This window comes from Pocillopora damicornis, chromosome 1, assembly GCF_964200805.1.
Source record: "Pocillopora damicornis chromosome 1, jaPocDami1.2, whole genome shotgun sequence".
NCBI lineage: Eukaryota > Metazoa > Cnidaria > Anthozoa > Scleractinia > Pocilloporidae > Pocillopora > Pocillopora damicornis.
In genome coordinates this window covers 9,603,351-9,619,037 of record NC_142670.1, presented here as the reverse complement: position 1 = coordinate 9,619,037, position 15,687 = coordinate 9,603,351, and the positions used below count along the sequence as shown (strand labels likewise).

The window sequence follows — 15,687 nt, the reverse complement described above, 5'->3', positions numbered from 1 at the left end:
GAAAATCGCTTAAACAAAAACGGCAGCGTGGGAAAATTTATTTTCAATATTCTCCCCACTTACTTCGTATCCTCTCTATGAATCCTGTCTCTGAATCTCCTAAAAAACTTATGAAGTATTTCGCCGTCGGTATCGAGGTTTTTTTGCACACTCCATCGCACTCCATAAGGTTGGACTCTCCACCAGTCTTTCTCGTCAGTACTGTAACCGAGCTCGATAAACGAATTTTGTCGAGCTCGATAACTAATCGAGCTCGATTAGTAATCGAGCTCGATTAGTAATCGTACTCGATTAGCGATCGAACTCGACTTGTAGTTATCGAGCTCAATTATCAAACGTCGTTTGCTTATCGAGCAGGAATGGTAATCGAGTACGACAAATCGATATCGAGCTCGGTTGCCCAGAAACAAATATTGATCCGCACATTCTCCTTAGTTATTTTAAAACCCCTGAGTGTTGTTGCAGTCTGAGGCTTCAACCCTCAACTACCTGCACAGCAAGAATGCCTTCACGATGTAGAAAGAAACGACACGAGCACATCCAAACCAGTTGCTAGACAATCTAATATACTTAATCTCTTTCCCTACAGTGAGGCAGTTCGAAGGGCTGCAAAACTCCAGAACAAAGATTTGTCTTTCAGATTGGCACTTTTCATCCCCACAGTATCAATGAACACTTTACATTCAGCTAATTTATTCTTGTTTTCTGGTCACCATATTCCCACCAATAGTGTGCCTCCATTTTCTTCATATAAATACACACACAACTCACAATTCCTCCAACCACTGTGATGAAGGGCTAACGCTCCAAACGTCAGCTTTTAAACTCGTTACAGTGGCCAATCTACATTATCAACTCAGTTAATAATACAAAATTACCCTGTTATACTCTCCCCCTGATGCAGCACCCCAGTTTCTTTAGAAACTTACCCCCTTTACCTGCACAGCAGTCCAGCACTCGACATGAGGTACCAGAAAAAAAAAATTCCTCTGTTTTAATCAGTAAAATATACATGACTGTGTGTTATCACTGAGTGTTATCACCGTTTAATACAGGGCAACGACAAAAGACAAGAAAACAACATTTAATTAATACGATAATTCATCATTTATTTTATGTCGAGTTTATATAAAAAATGTATCAAATAACATCCATAAAATGATGGTACAGCGTAAAAAAAGAACAATAGATCAGAATTATAACAATCAGACCTCTTGGTAATTAACCACTAAATTATTTTTCTTGTGTAATTTTCTTGTATAATATTTGTCAGATACAAACAGTCCTATTGAAGAAAGATAACCTGCAATTCGTTAAGGACATCTGAACTCTAAATACAAACGTTGATTTTGGGAGACAAATATGGAATAAATTTTACTTCAGAGACAATTCGTCGTTTTATTCGAGTGATTCCTCCCTAAGTGACCGTACCATACAACCCGAACAGGCCGATGGGACTCAGACAAGGATGACCACAACCGCTTAATAGAGACCACCGCTGAAAAGTGGTGAAAGTGACAATGCATAAGAAGAAAAAAATTCGGGAATTTGACAATCGACCGCTTAATACAGGTTCGACTATGAGTTTTCAATTAGCCAATCAGCCCACGTGAAGAGCTCTATCCGCCTGTGTGGTATATTATGAAAAACCGCTGTAAGGTGGGAAGATGGAGTACAGTTATAAAGCCCAAAGAGAAAATCTAAGAAGAAGGACGTCCAAGTCCAGCAATTACTCAGGAAAATTCTTATCTTTACCTTCTGAAATCGTAGCTCTAAGATTTTTGAGAACCCCACTTGTGACGCTACCCTCGAAAACACGTAGCTATTCACACTCCCAGACCGACGGGGTAAACGGAGCCTCGGAAAAACCCCTCCCCCCTTCCCATGGCTCTTGCGTAAATGATTGTAATATATGCCATGGTCAGTAGAGAACTTCTGCTAAAACATCTACGTTGTCGCAGTTTTTTAGATCTGGGGTGAAGTCAGAATATCAGGGCTTATTGACTTTTCGGATCCAGTACAAGATAATTATAATCTGCAATTCGTTAAGGACATTTGAACTCTAAATACTAACATTGATTTTGGGAGACAAATATGGAATAAATTTTACTTCAGAGAGAATTCGTCTTTTTATTCGAGTGATTCCTCTCTAGGTGACCGTACAATACAACTTGAACAGGCCGATAGGACTCAGTCAAGGATGACAACAACCGCTTAATAGAGACCACCGCTGAAAAGTGGTGAATATGATAATGCTTAAGAGGAAAAATATTCGGGAATTTGACAACCGACCGCTTAATACAGGTTCCACTATGAATTCCAAATTGGTCAATCAGCCCACGCGAAGAGTTCTATCCACCTGTGTGGTATATAGTAAAAACCGCCATAAGATGGGTAGATGGAGTAGAATTATGAAGCACGAAAAGAAAATCTAGGAAGACGAAAGAAGTCTAAGTCCAGCAATTACTTAGGGAAATTCTTATTCTTACCTTCTAAAATCTTAGTTCTAAGATTCTTGAGAACCCGTCGTCTAACCACGTAGCCATTTACACTCCCAACCCGCGGGAGAAACGGAACCTCGACCCACCCTTCCCCTCTTCCCATGGCTCTTTTTCGAAAATGATTGTAATATATGCTATCGTCCGTAGAGATGTTCTGCTGAAACATTTACGTTGTCGCAGTTTTTTAGATCTGCAATGCAGTCAAAACATCAGGGCTTCCTTACTTTTTGGATCCGGCACAAGGTCTTTAAAGGGGGAAGGAAATTTATCCTTGCTCGCCCTCACTTCGGTGAATATCTCGCGTTAGCTTCATTAAGCATCTCAGATTGAACATAACAGGAATGCGTAGCGACAACCCTCTCTCCCAGGTTGATCCTTACTTCCGGGATTTTTCCACGGCATGTTTTTCCCGGTTTTCCTCACTCCTCAAAAACCAGCACTCTTAATTCGAGTTGCAAATGTCACCTTCTTAAAACGTTATTGTTTCACATCTTGCATGCCACCTAGTCGAGGGTCTCCATGGGGTTAACCGTTCGAGGTTAAGGTTGAGCGAGGTTAAGCGAATAAGACATAGGTGCGCTCGCTACTCCAAACGAAAAGATGTGACAAAATATCATATCTGTCACAGAACATGCTAAAGAAGTGCGTCGCGTGACATCCTAAGAAACGGTTACCAGGGATGGATAGTAGTTGCTATAGAGTCAAAAAATATCGAAGTTTATCTCTCATTCAGTAAACTTATTCAAAGAAATGGGCAAAAGTTATTAAGCGAATACTACTTCAAACGACAAGAAATGGCTTATGCAGGTTGATGCAGAAATTTTCCTTCCTTTATCATTGATTTCCTCTTCCATTCTAACAAAATATCAAGCGACTTGTTTCATTGTTTGACATTTAAATGTTAGTTTATTGTACTTAGATAGCAAGTTAACAATCTAATCGGAGAAACTAAATAAAATCATTTGGCTCCAACTTTCCAGCTCGTTCTGAGCTTCCTTCAATTCTTTGTAAGCCATAACTAAAATTATAAAATAAAACTTATCGTTTTACTTTTGGGCGATTAGTTTCAACAATATACTTAAAATGCATCCTTCTGCTTGTAAAAAAATAACACAATTTATCGCATTCAAAATTAAAGGAGAAATCTCAGAAAATTAACTAATACCAAGACTAAATCCTGGCCATTACGACTAAAATCTGTCATTTAACTCCAGATAAATCAAATTCTGATCGGCAGAAACTAACTTTAAGTACCAATCTGGGTACAAATCCTCGAAAAGTTAATCATTGTTTGACATTCAAATGTTAGTTTATTGCACTGATATAAAAATAAACAATCTAATCCGAGAAACTAAATAAAATCGTTTGGCTCCAACTTTCCAGCTCGTTCCGAGCTACCCTCAATGCTTTGTAGGCCAGTAACTAAAATTATAAAATAAAACTTCTTGTGTTGCCTTTGGAGATTAGATTACGCAATATACTTAAAATGCATCGTTCTTCTTGTAAAAAATAACACAATTAATCGCATTTAAAATTAAGTGGCGATCTCTGTGAGAGCGGTCCAGGGCATTTCGCATCGGAACAAAGTTTTCCCTCAAACTTTGCCTAATAATCTATCCTTTGAAGCAAGTAAATAAAACCACATTGGTTTCTGGAAATACGTTAAAATAAAATTTTTAGAGCTCTCAATAGTCAAAGCTGCAAAAGGCCCTTTTTTGAACGCTTGCGACATCGAAAATTAAAGTTAAAAAGCCTGGCCCTCGTATCACACCGCATGCAACAAAAGATCTTTTGTGTTCTTAAGCTTTGTGATATGTAAGGTTTAAGAAAAGCATTTCAATTTTGATATTCGCCTATTCAGAGGTTCGTCATAATTTATTTAAAAACCCTCGTTAGACAGCTTTCTGAAATTGGTCAAAAGTACTCTTTCTTTCTTGGTTGATATTGCTCAAGTCCAGACCTGACCATTGAAAACTCAGCTTGATTTCTTCTAATAAGATGTTTGGCAGCGGAAAAATATAAAAACATCTTGCACTTATTAATTTTCTTCGCCGTGGTGACTTCAAACTTTTAGCTATTTTGCTACCGTGACAGCCGATTATGCAAATTAGTTCTCCGACCGTTTTATATAAGTAGCGCAATAAATCTTAGATTTTAACCATTTTAAGTTGAAAATATAATAGGACAGAGCTTTAAGACCACACTGATTGATACTCTTAACATTTTAAAAGGCCCAAATTTGACAAATTTTTACTATCTTGTGTCAAAAGACTTCAACAACAATGTATCGAATATCATAATTTGATTGGCGTTCAGTCAACCTTTTAATGGTAATCTCTTTTTTAAGAAATTAGCTTCTGTTATTTCATATTTGAGTTCTGACAGCTTATGCTATTCAACCTGTATGAATATTCCAGAACCAAACTACAGGATTTTATTTGGTGTAACCGGCGATAACAGCGCACACTTTCCTCCAAAGATGGATTATTGGGCAAAGTTTGAGGGAAAACTTTGTTCCGATGCGAAATGCCCTGGTTGCTCTTAGAGAGATCACCACTTAAAGGAGAAATCTCAGAAAATCAACTGATACCAAGACTAAATCCTGGCCATTACGGCCAAAATCTGTCATTTTAAGTCCAGATAAACCAAATTCTGATCGGCAGAAACTAACTTTAAGTACCAATGACTGGGTACAAATCCTCGAAAAGTTAATCACAATTTCCATCTGATATAAACTAAGATAATCGAGCAATCGGAGAACTAGTTATTCTCCAATTTCCATAGAAATTCTCCACATATGGACATGGCTATAACAGCTTTACATCACTCATGAGAAAGAAACCGATTGAGAAAAAGTCTAAAAAAAACTGTGGAAAACGTTTCCAAGACGTTTCAACTTCGACGTAAATGCAACGCCTCAATCGGCCTAGTAAGAAATACTTAGATTAAAAACTTAACTTTTTACATAACTGGTCATGATAATTTCAAGATATCATATGGAAAAAAAAAAACAGTAGTTTCAGCAGAACATCAAAGATTAAGCTCTAAAGAGCAGTTCAGTCAAGTAAAAAGTCAACTTTTGAATCAAAGGAAATCCGTTCTCTTGTTAAACTTGACTTTGGCCGTCTTTTGGTTCTTCTTGGTTTGAAAAGAAGACTTTTGAGAAAGATTCATCAGTAGCTTACTGGTTTCTGGTTCAAATATCAGCGTTTGCAGGTATCCGAAAACACTCTGGAATTCCAATGCTCACTGCCTTAACTGAAAAATAAAAAAAGCTAAGTTTAGGGAGGATGGTTGAGTTTCCATGAAATATTTCCTAGCACATGCGGAAACGATACATTGCACAACAGCATTGTTTTAAAAGAAATTTGCTTTTTTACTCCTATTATGTTTCCTAACAAGAATGTCATCATCGTAAACGTGTCCACTTGATTGTACTGCATCTCAATTTGCAGGAGCAAAAACTAAATTCGTAACCCAACTGAAAGGAAAACAACACGCAAGTATCACTGCTCATACATAAGCTATAATTATGATTTAAGGTAACTTTGTATTGAATAGAATGTATAAACAGAATATTTACTTGTTTCGGCTTCCAATATCCTTGAAATCTAGGTTGACGTCATCACCAATGAGTACAAATGGTGCCCAGTAAATCACCTCCTTGAACTTATCAATTTCTCTCATACACTTCATGGCCTGATTGAGAGCTTCACTTGCCTTCTTGCCTTTGGCAAGTGCATCGTAGAAGAAAGTCATGAACTCCAGGGTTCCCTCGTCGCCAATCGCCCACAAGGTTACCACAACAGATCTAGCACCGGCACCCAAAAGTGCACGCGCCATGCCGACCACACCCTCAGCCATGACCTCCCCACGAGCAGTGTAACAGCAGCTAAGTACAACCAGACGTGCTCGCAACCCAGCTTCTATGACATCTTTCATCGTCAGTAGATAGTCTTTCTCTTGCGGATGAGGGTTTTGTCTTGTGGTGTTTGGTGCCAGGATAACTTCTCCAGTTTCCATTTTACCGTGCGCTGCTATGTGAACTAAGGCCACTGATGATATTCGTTTTAACACTTCATGTTTTGTTGCCATTTCTCCGGTGAGGGGGCAAACATTAAGGACACGGCCGATCATCTCCACTTCTTTCCTTGCTCCTGGAAGTTGCACTAAAAGTCCTCCCTGATAGATGATATGTTTGAAACATGGGTCGCCGACAAGCAATGCACCAGTCTTCAGGTGAAAGTCAGCTGGACAATCATGAATTAGTTGCAACGTCGTCAGAGAGGGAAGCACACGAATTCTGAAAGAATCACTTAAATATGATGAGTTCGACTCCTGCAATGCTGCATAAGGTACAAGGCAAAATGGCCCCTCAGAAACGAATGTGATCTCGTCGTTGCCTTTGATCAGGTCAGCAATAGGAGAAACGATGATGTCATGCAGCTTATTTAAAGCACTTGATTGGGAGTGCCTCACATCAACTCGGATCACACCATTGGCCATTTCTTCTTCTGTCGGCGAATCAAGCAGAGGATTTTCGATTGCAACAGTATCTCTTGCACCGATCTCCTTAAGAGCAGATTTGTTCAGTAGCTGGATGAAACATTTCAATTCATGCTCAAACTTATAGTCGTTGACGTGTACCTGTCTCATCTGGATGTTATCTTCACTAAGGCAAACCCAGAAGTAAACGCATGGCCCATTGATAGCTATGAAAACTGTGCTCAATTGAACACATCTCAGAGAAATGCGGGGTGCGCTGTGCGTTAAAGAATCTCCAGGCGAATATTTTGTGTCCATGAGATCTCTCAGAGCTTGAGCACTTCCTTTCTCTGCGGCAAGAAGAGCCTTTACAGCTTGACCTCGATTGAGATTTATACGCCACAAACTTTTGTATGCATCTTGGTACTTATTACGATAAGAAATCTTCCACTGATCGTTGAGTTGAAGACTGGCCCTGACATCATCATACAATTCTACACTCGAGTAATAACAGTCAAAGGCCACCATAAGATTTCCTTGGCACTCAAAATTGTTTCCAAGGGAATAGAGTGAGCCCGCTTCTCTGGTCTTATTTCCCTCTTCTTTAGCAATTTCAAGATAACGTTGATGGTACTCGATGGCTGTTTTAAACTTTCCTAGACTGCCATAAGCGTTGCCGAGATTGCAATAACTTGTTCCCTCTCCGGCCTTGTCTCCCACTTCTTTAGCTATTTCTAGATGACGTTGATGGTACTCCATTGCTGTTTTGAACTGTCGTAGACCTTGGTAAGTGTTGCCGAGGTTGCCATAACTTGCTCCCTCTCCGGCCTTATCTCCTACTTCTTTAGAAATTTCTAGATGACATTGATGGTACTCGATGGCTGTTTTAAACTTTCGTAGACTGCCATAAGCGATGCCGAGACCACTATGACTTCTTCCCTCTCCAGCCTTGTCTCCCACTTCTTTAGCAATTTCTAGATGACGTTGATGGTACTCGATGGCTGTTTTGAACTCTCCTAGACTGTGATAAGCGTTGCCGAGACCGCCATAACTTTCTCCCTCTCTGGCCCTGTCTCCCACTTCTTTAGCAATTTCTAGATCACGTTGATGGTACTCGATGGCTGTTTTGAGCTCTCCTAGACGGTGATAAGCGTTGCCGAGACTGCCATAACTGATTCCCGCTCCGGCCTTGTCTCCCACTTCTTTAGCAATTTCTAGATCACGTTGATGGTACTTGATGGCTGTTTTGAACTCTCCTAGACTGTGATAAGCGTTGCCGAGATTGCCATAACTTGCTCCCTCTCCGGCCTTGTCTCCCACTTCTTTAGCAATTTCTAGACATTGTTGATGGTACTTAATGGCTGTTTTAAACTCTCCTAGACTTTCATAAGCGTTGCCGAGATTGCTATAACTTGCTCCCTCTCCGGCCTTGTCTCCCACTTCTTTAGCAATTTCTTGATGACGTTGATGGTACTTGATGGCTGTTTTGAACTCTCCTAGACGGTGATAAGCGTTGCCGAGACCGTCATAACTTCTTCCCTCTCCGGCCTTGTCTCCCACTTCTTTAGCAATTTCTAGATCACGTTGATGGTACTTGATGGCTGTTTTGAACTCTCCTAGACGGTGATAAGCGTTGCCGAGATTGCCATAACTTGCTCCCTCTCCGGCCTTGTCTCCCACTTCTTTAGCAATTTCTAGATCACGTTGATGGTACTTGATGGCTGTTTTGAACTCTCCTAGACTGTGATAAGCGTTGCCGAGATTGCCATAACTTCTTCCCTCTCCGGCCTTGTCTCCCACTTCTTTAGCAATTTCTAGATGACGTTGATGGTACTTGATGGCTGTTTTGAACTCTCCTAGACTGTGATAAGCGTTGCCGAGATTGCAATAACTGATTCCCTCTCCGGCCTTGTCTCCCACTTCTTTAGCAATTTCTAGATGACATTGATGGTACTTGATGGCTGTTTTGAACTCTCCTAGACTGTCATAAGCGTTGCCGAGATGGCAATAACTTGCTCCCTCTCCGGCCTTGTCTCCCACTTCTTTAGCAATTTCTAGATGACGTTGATGGTACTTGATGGCTGTTTTGAACTCTCCTAGACTGTAATAAGCGTTGCCGAGATTGGCATGACTTTTTCCCTCTCCGGCCTTGTCTCCCACTTCTTTAGCAATTTCTAGATGACGTTGATGGTACTTGATGGCTGTTTTGAACTCTCCTAGACATCGATAAGCGTTGCCGAGATTGCCATAACTTCTTCCCTCTCCGGCCTTGTCTCCCACTTCTTTAACAATTTCTAGACATTGTTGATGGCACTTAATGGCTGTTTTAAACTCTCCTAGACTTTCATAAGCGTTGCCGAGATTGCCATAACTTGCTCCCTCTCCGGCCTTGTCTCCTACTTCTTTAGCAATTTCTAGATGACGTTGATGGTACTTGATGGCTGTTTTGAACTCTCCTAGACGGTGATAAGCGTTGCCGAGATTGCCATAACTTGCTCCCTCTCCGGCCTTGTCTCCCACTTCTTTAGCAATTTCTAGATGACGTTGATGGTACTTGATGGCTGTTTTGAACTCTCCTAGACATCGATAAGCGTTGCCGAGATTGCCATAACTTCTTCCCTCTCCGGCCTTGTCTCCCACTTCTTTAACAATTTCTAGACATTGTTGATGGTACTTAATGGCTGTTTTAAACTCTGCTAGACTTTCATAAGCGTTGCCGAGATTGCCATAACTTGCTCCCTCTCCGGCCTTGTCTCCCACTTCTTTAGCAATTTCTAGATGACGTTGATGGTACTTGATGGCTGTTTTGAACTCTCCTAGACGGTAATAAGCGTTGCCGAGACCGTTATAACTTCTTCCCTCTCCGGCCTTGTCCCCCAGTTCTTTAGAAATTTCTTGATGACGTTGATGGTACTTGATGGCTGTTTTGAACTCTCCTAGACTGTCATAAGCGTTGCCGAGACCGTTATAACTTCCTCCCTCTCCGGCCTTGTCTCCCAGTTCTTTAGCAATTTCTTGATGACGTTGATGGTACTTGATGGCTGTTTTGAACTCTCCTAGACGGTGATAAGCGTTGCCGAGACCGTTATAACTTCTTCCCTCTCCGGCCTTGTCTCCCACTTCTTTAGCAATTTCTTGATGACGTTGATGGTACTTGATGGCTGTTTTGAACTCTCCTAGAAGGTGATAAGCGTTGCCGAGATTGCCATAACTTGCTCCCTCTCCGGCCTTGTCTCCCACTTCTTTAGCAATTTCTAGATGACGTTGATGGTACTTGATGGCTGTTTTGAACTCTCCTAGACATCGATAAGCGTTGCCGAGATTGCCATAACTTCTTCCCTTTCCGGCCTTGTCTCCCACTTCTTTAACAATTTCTATACATTGTTGATGGTACTTAATGGCTGTTTTAAACTCTGCTAGACTTTCATAAGCGTTGCCGAGATTGCCATAACTTGCTCCCTCTCCGGCCTTGTCTCCCACTTCTTTAGCAATTTCTTGATGACGTTGATGGTACTTGATGGCTGTTTTGAACTCTCCTAGACGGTGATAAGCGTTGCCGAGACCGTTATAACTTCTTCCCTCTCCGGCCTTGTCTCCCAGTTCTTTAGCAATTTCTTGATGACGTTGATGGTACTTGATGGCTGTTTTGAACTCTCCTAGACGGTGATAAGCGTTGCCGAGACCGTTATAACTTCTTCCCTCTCCGGCCTTGTCTCCCAGTTCTTTAGCAATTTCTTGCTGACGTTGATGGTACTTGATGGCTGTTTTGAACTCTCCTAGACTTTCATAAGCGTTGCCGAGACCGTTATAACTTCTTCCCTCTCCGGCCTTGTCTCCCACTTCTTTAGCAATTTCTTGATGACGTTGATGGTACTTGATGGCTGTTTTGAACTCTCCTAGACTGTGATACGCGTTGCCGAGTTCGCCATAACTTCTTCCCTCTCCGGCCTTGTCTCCCACTTCTTTAGCAATTTCTTGATGACGTTGATGGTACTTGATGGCTGTTTTGAACTCTCCTAGACATCGATAAGCGTTGCCGAGATCGCCATAACTTCTTCCCTCTCCGGCCTTGTCTCCCACTTCTTTAGCAATTTCTAGATGACGTTGATGGTACTTGATGGCTGTTTTGAACTGTCCTAGACCATGATAAGCGTTGCCGAGATTGCCATAACTTCCTCCCTCTCCGGCCTTGTCTCCCATTTCCTTAGCAATTTCTAGATGACGTTGATGGTACTCGATGGCTGTTTTGAACTCTCCTAGACATCGATAAGCGTTGCCGAGATTGCCATAACTTGCTCCCTCTCCGGCCTTGTCTCCCACTTCTTTAGCAATTTCTAGATGACGTTGATGGTACTTGATGGCTGTTTTGAACTCTCCTAGACTGTGAGAAGCGTTGCCGAGATTGCCATAACCTCCTCCCTCTCCGGCCTTGTCTCCCACTTCTTTAGCAATTTCTAGATGACGTTGATGGTACTTGATGGCTGTTTTGAACTCTCCTAGACTGTGATAAGCGTTGCCGAGATTGCCATAACTTCTTCCCTCTCCGGCTATGTCTCCCACTTCTTTAGCAATTTCTAGATGACGTTGATGGTACTTGATAGCTGTTTTGAACTCTCCTTGACTGTGATAAGCGTTGCCGAGATTGCCATAACTGATTCCCTCTCCGGCCTTGTCTCCCACTTCTTTAGCAATTTCTAGATCACGTTGATGGTACTTGATGGCTGTTTTGAACTCTCCTAGACATCGGTAAGCGTTGCCGAGATTGCCATAACTTGCTCCCTCTCCGGCCTTGTCTCCCATTTCTTTAGCAATTTCTAGACATTGTTGATAGTACTTGATGCCTGTTTTGAACTCTCCTAGACGTCGATAAGCGTTGCCGAGATTGCCATAACTTCTTCCCTCTCCGGCCTTGTCTCCCACTTCTTTAGCAATTTCTAGATGACGTTGATGGTACTCGATGGCTGTTTTGAACTCTCCTAGACTGTGATAAGCTATGCCGAGATTGCCATAACTTCTTCCCTCTTCGGCCTTGTCTCCCACTTCTTTAGCAATTTCTAGATGACGTTGATGGTACTTGATGGCTGTTTTGAACTCTCCTAGACTGTGATAAGCTATGCCGAGATTGCCATAACTTCCTCCCTCTTCGGCCTTGTCTCCCACTTCTTTAGCAATTTCTAGATGACGTTGATAGTAGTTGATGGCTGTGTTGAACTGCCCAACATTATGGTAAGTACATCCGAGACTGGCATAAGTGTTTGCTTTGGCTTTTAGTACAGCATTCGATTTCTTTATTAATTGAAGCAGACGTTCGTTATTGTTTTCAATCTTAAAACGTGTCAAGGATAGCTAAATCATGGGTGGATTTGCGAAAATGCAATGGAAATGTTTGTTTTAATAATAATGAGAGTATTGGATAAACTTTGAAATTGGAATGAAAATTCGAGCGTGGATTTCTTGAAGAGATTTGATTTCAAGTTATTCGAGAGTGTTAACTAGCTCTGAAGCGCATTTATTAGTTTAAGTTCGGTCGTCATGGTGATGCTCGTCTCAAGACAAAAATGGGGGGCATTCAGCAGAAACTCTGGGAATTAGTTAATATGGCCTCTTCTTTTAAGTAAAGTTTCGTGGAATAATTGAAAGAACTCGTTAATAATATTTTAGCCTCTTTCAACTGCTTAGTGCAGTATAAGAGAACATCGCTTGCATTGTGAGAGATTATTCAGCGTTTATTGATTTCCGGTTGATTTTTTGCGATAAGTGACAGATGATTGAACAATAGGATCATATTATATATTTAAAATGAGAGAGACCCATGACAGGACGGATAATGCATGCACTGTAAGTACCTCCCGTTGTTCCATACAAAGCCTTAGAAAAGTTTTCTAAGGCTTTGTATGGGACAACGGGAGGTACTTACAGTCCACGCGTTTTCCGTCCTGTCATGGAGCGTGAGACAGAGAACGGTGAGAGAGAGCGGGAGATTAAGTTGATTTTATAAAATAAAACGTGAAGTTTCGGAACATAGCAGATTCTTTAGTCTCATTTCCGACACCATTAGGTGTAGAAGAATCTGCCTGGAACGTATTGATTTTTCTTGAAATATTATTCGCATTGCATCTCGTATCACCTTTGAAACATTCGTTAAAGGATACTGCCAATCCCATATGCGACCAGCTCCTTGCTTCTTTATACCAGCAAAGTTCGACACAAGCTCTGGCTCCTGAAAAGGAGAGAATAATTGGTGGTGCGAGTCAATTTATCACTGTTAAGGTATAAACGTATTGATAAAATGGACTTAATTTCCCAGTTAGCTGGGAACAAAAATTGTGATAATGAAGAAAATTTGAACTTGTAGATGAACTGAAAATGAACAATAAGGAGGTAATGCAAAGCGGCTACCAATTAAGCTTCAATTGATGATGATAACGATGAATTTATCTCGCGCATTCTTCACTTCAACATGCACTTTAGCACTTTTCAGCACTTTTCGGGAAGTTTTCGGGTAGACTGCATTGAGCAGTTAACTTTTGAAAGGGAATTTTTCAGGTGCCTCCTGCCCGGGTTCGTCCCCTGCTAGGAGTGACTGAGAAGATGCAGGAAACGGGGCTTACGGGTTTCCACCCATTTCCGGGACAAGAATATCAAACCATTTGCAGATGTCACAGCTTAAGCGGCAGCACATTGTCCTCAGATGTTTTAAGACTCAGGGTGATGGTCCAGTCTAGGGCTTGAACCCTCGACCCTTGGCGCTCTACAACGTGAACTAACCAGGAAGCGGTATTTGAGAGTTTACTGACATTTTCTTATGCTTTTTACCCACATCACAGACGTTGACACGCCAGATACAATTGACACTTGGAGTGCAGTTACCTGCCACAAACCACACAATCCTCTTTTGAAGAAATCAAAGAATAGAATGTTGATGGCTTGTCTGAAAAACCTACCTTTCTTAATAGCCTTGATTAAAGTGGGTTCCAATTGAACGGCTACTGTTGCATCATCGAGACATTCCACATAGTTTGCTATGAGATTCCGAAAAGAAGGTTTAAAAAAGTGGTAATCACACTCAATTGCAACAAAGAGGCCTTAAAAATTACAATTGCTTAAAATGTAACGAGGATCATTTCTTTGCTTAATTTTCATCCACTACAGGGAGATTTATGTTTTTACGCTACTTTTCTGCAGTTGCTCAATTTTTTTCTTTTCTTGATGCAGATTGTGTATTCCGTTATCTTGTAACGCTGCACGACAGATTTATATGTTTACATGTGAAATTCTTACCCAAACGGAAATGAGCTGTTGCCCTGTTGTTATAAAGCTTGGCGTTAAGCCGTATATCTTTGCAGTTCACTTGAAGTCCTTCCGTGTAGGAGTTTATCGCGTTATTAGCTTCTCCTTGTCTGTATTCTTTATTACCTTCCTCGAGACATACTTTCGCTATCCCTGAAAGCACACGGTTTTGGTGTTAATGATATAGTAATGAGTGATACGACTTCATACTACAACTTTATACTTCCAAACGAACTTTTAGGTTAAAGGAGCGTAGAGCTATGAAAAACAAAAGATCAGAATAGTTTAATATCTGTAAATTTTGTCTGTGTGCAAGCTGTCGAGAGTCTGAGCTGAAGCTTGGCTATTATCATTTCAAGTTTATCGGTTTACATTTAGGTCGAGAGGCTTTCACAAACCCCTTTTACACCTGGTTTACGTTTTCCAAAATATCACAAGTTTCACCAGAAGATCCTATTTCAACTCAATTTCTTTTACAATCGCCCTTCAGGAGAGTTTATCTGTGCAATTTGTTTGCTTTAAAATATGCAAGCTATTTGGAGTTTTAGCTGTAGCTTCGGTTATAACCGGATCAAGTCTGTTTGGTTTACACTTAAGTCGAGAGGGTTTCCAAAGTTCCTTTTACACCTGCGTTACACGTTCCAAAATATCAAGTTAGAATATAAAATCCCATGAGTTACTGAGAAAAAATGCATAAAGCAAAGCAAAGCCAGGAGCGGAAAAGGTTGAAATTTTTTAATGTTCTGATAACAAAAGAAACATCGTGCTGAGAGTGACAAGAGTTCGTGGTTTGCCCATCCTTCAGAAAAGAGCGCCGGAAAACATGTCTTTTGTTTTTGCTGTTTCTTGATTGGGAAAGTATCACTTTCCCACGAAGTGCCATTTTGCCTGTTATAAAAGTCAGGGGTTCTACATTTTGTTGGCTGGTGGTTTACAGCGTGGGCTTGGTATTGAAATAACTGTTTAAAGAGGCGTGAAATATTTAGAAGACCAAAACAGGCCATACGGCCGAGACAAAATGCCTCCTCTTCTCTGTAGAATTCTCAAATTGCGTAAAATTTCTGCCAAACATGTATTGAACAGTAAAGGACAGGAAGGTGTTAGCGCAAATACTTTCCTTTCGGCGGCCTCAAAAAGTTCCCTGTTTGCAAATTTTTCAAAACTCGACTTTGACAGGTCTACGGGTACCAACAACTCCCTCTTACCGAAAGTGAATTTTATACAAAAAATGAAAAAATTTAGAATAATTTCAAGTGCAAAAAGAATAATACCTTTTCCGTGCAAATATCGTTCATTTTATGTGTAAATCTTAGATAAATAGTTAATCTCCAAAACATTGTGCGTTGATTTACAAATAAGCACTTCTAAAACTCAGTATTCTGAGTTTTACGAAGCCCAGTAGGCCAATTTT

At 40.8% G+C, this 15,687-nt stretch overlaps 1 protein-coding gene across 1 annotated transcript; it reads right to left on the bottom strand.

Moving 5' to 3' along the window:
* Positions 1-3,323: 3,323 nt before the first annotated feature.
* LOC149051862 (uncharacterized) lies at positions 3,324-15,159 on the bottom strand. The gene is made up of 6 exons (XM_089179903.1): positions 15,150-15,159; positions 14,268-14,429; positions 13,931-14,008; positions 13,139-13,206; positions 6,085-12,311; positions 3,324-5,759 (listed from the first exon to the last, which is right to left on the bottom strand). Exons 1-6 carry the CDS (start codon positions 15,157-15,159, stop codon positions 5,756-5,758), a joined length of 6,549 nt encoding a protein of 2,182 aa, XP_089036029.1. The 3' UTR covers positions 3,324-5,755.
* Between the last annotated feature and the right edge of the window lie 528 nt (positions 15,160-15,687).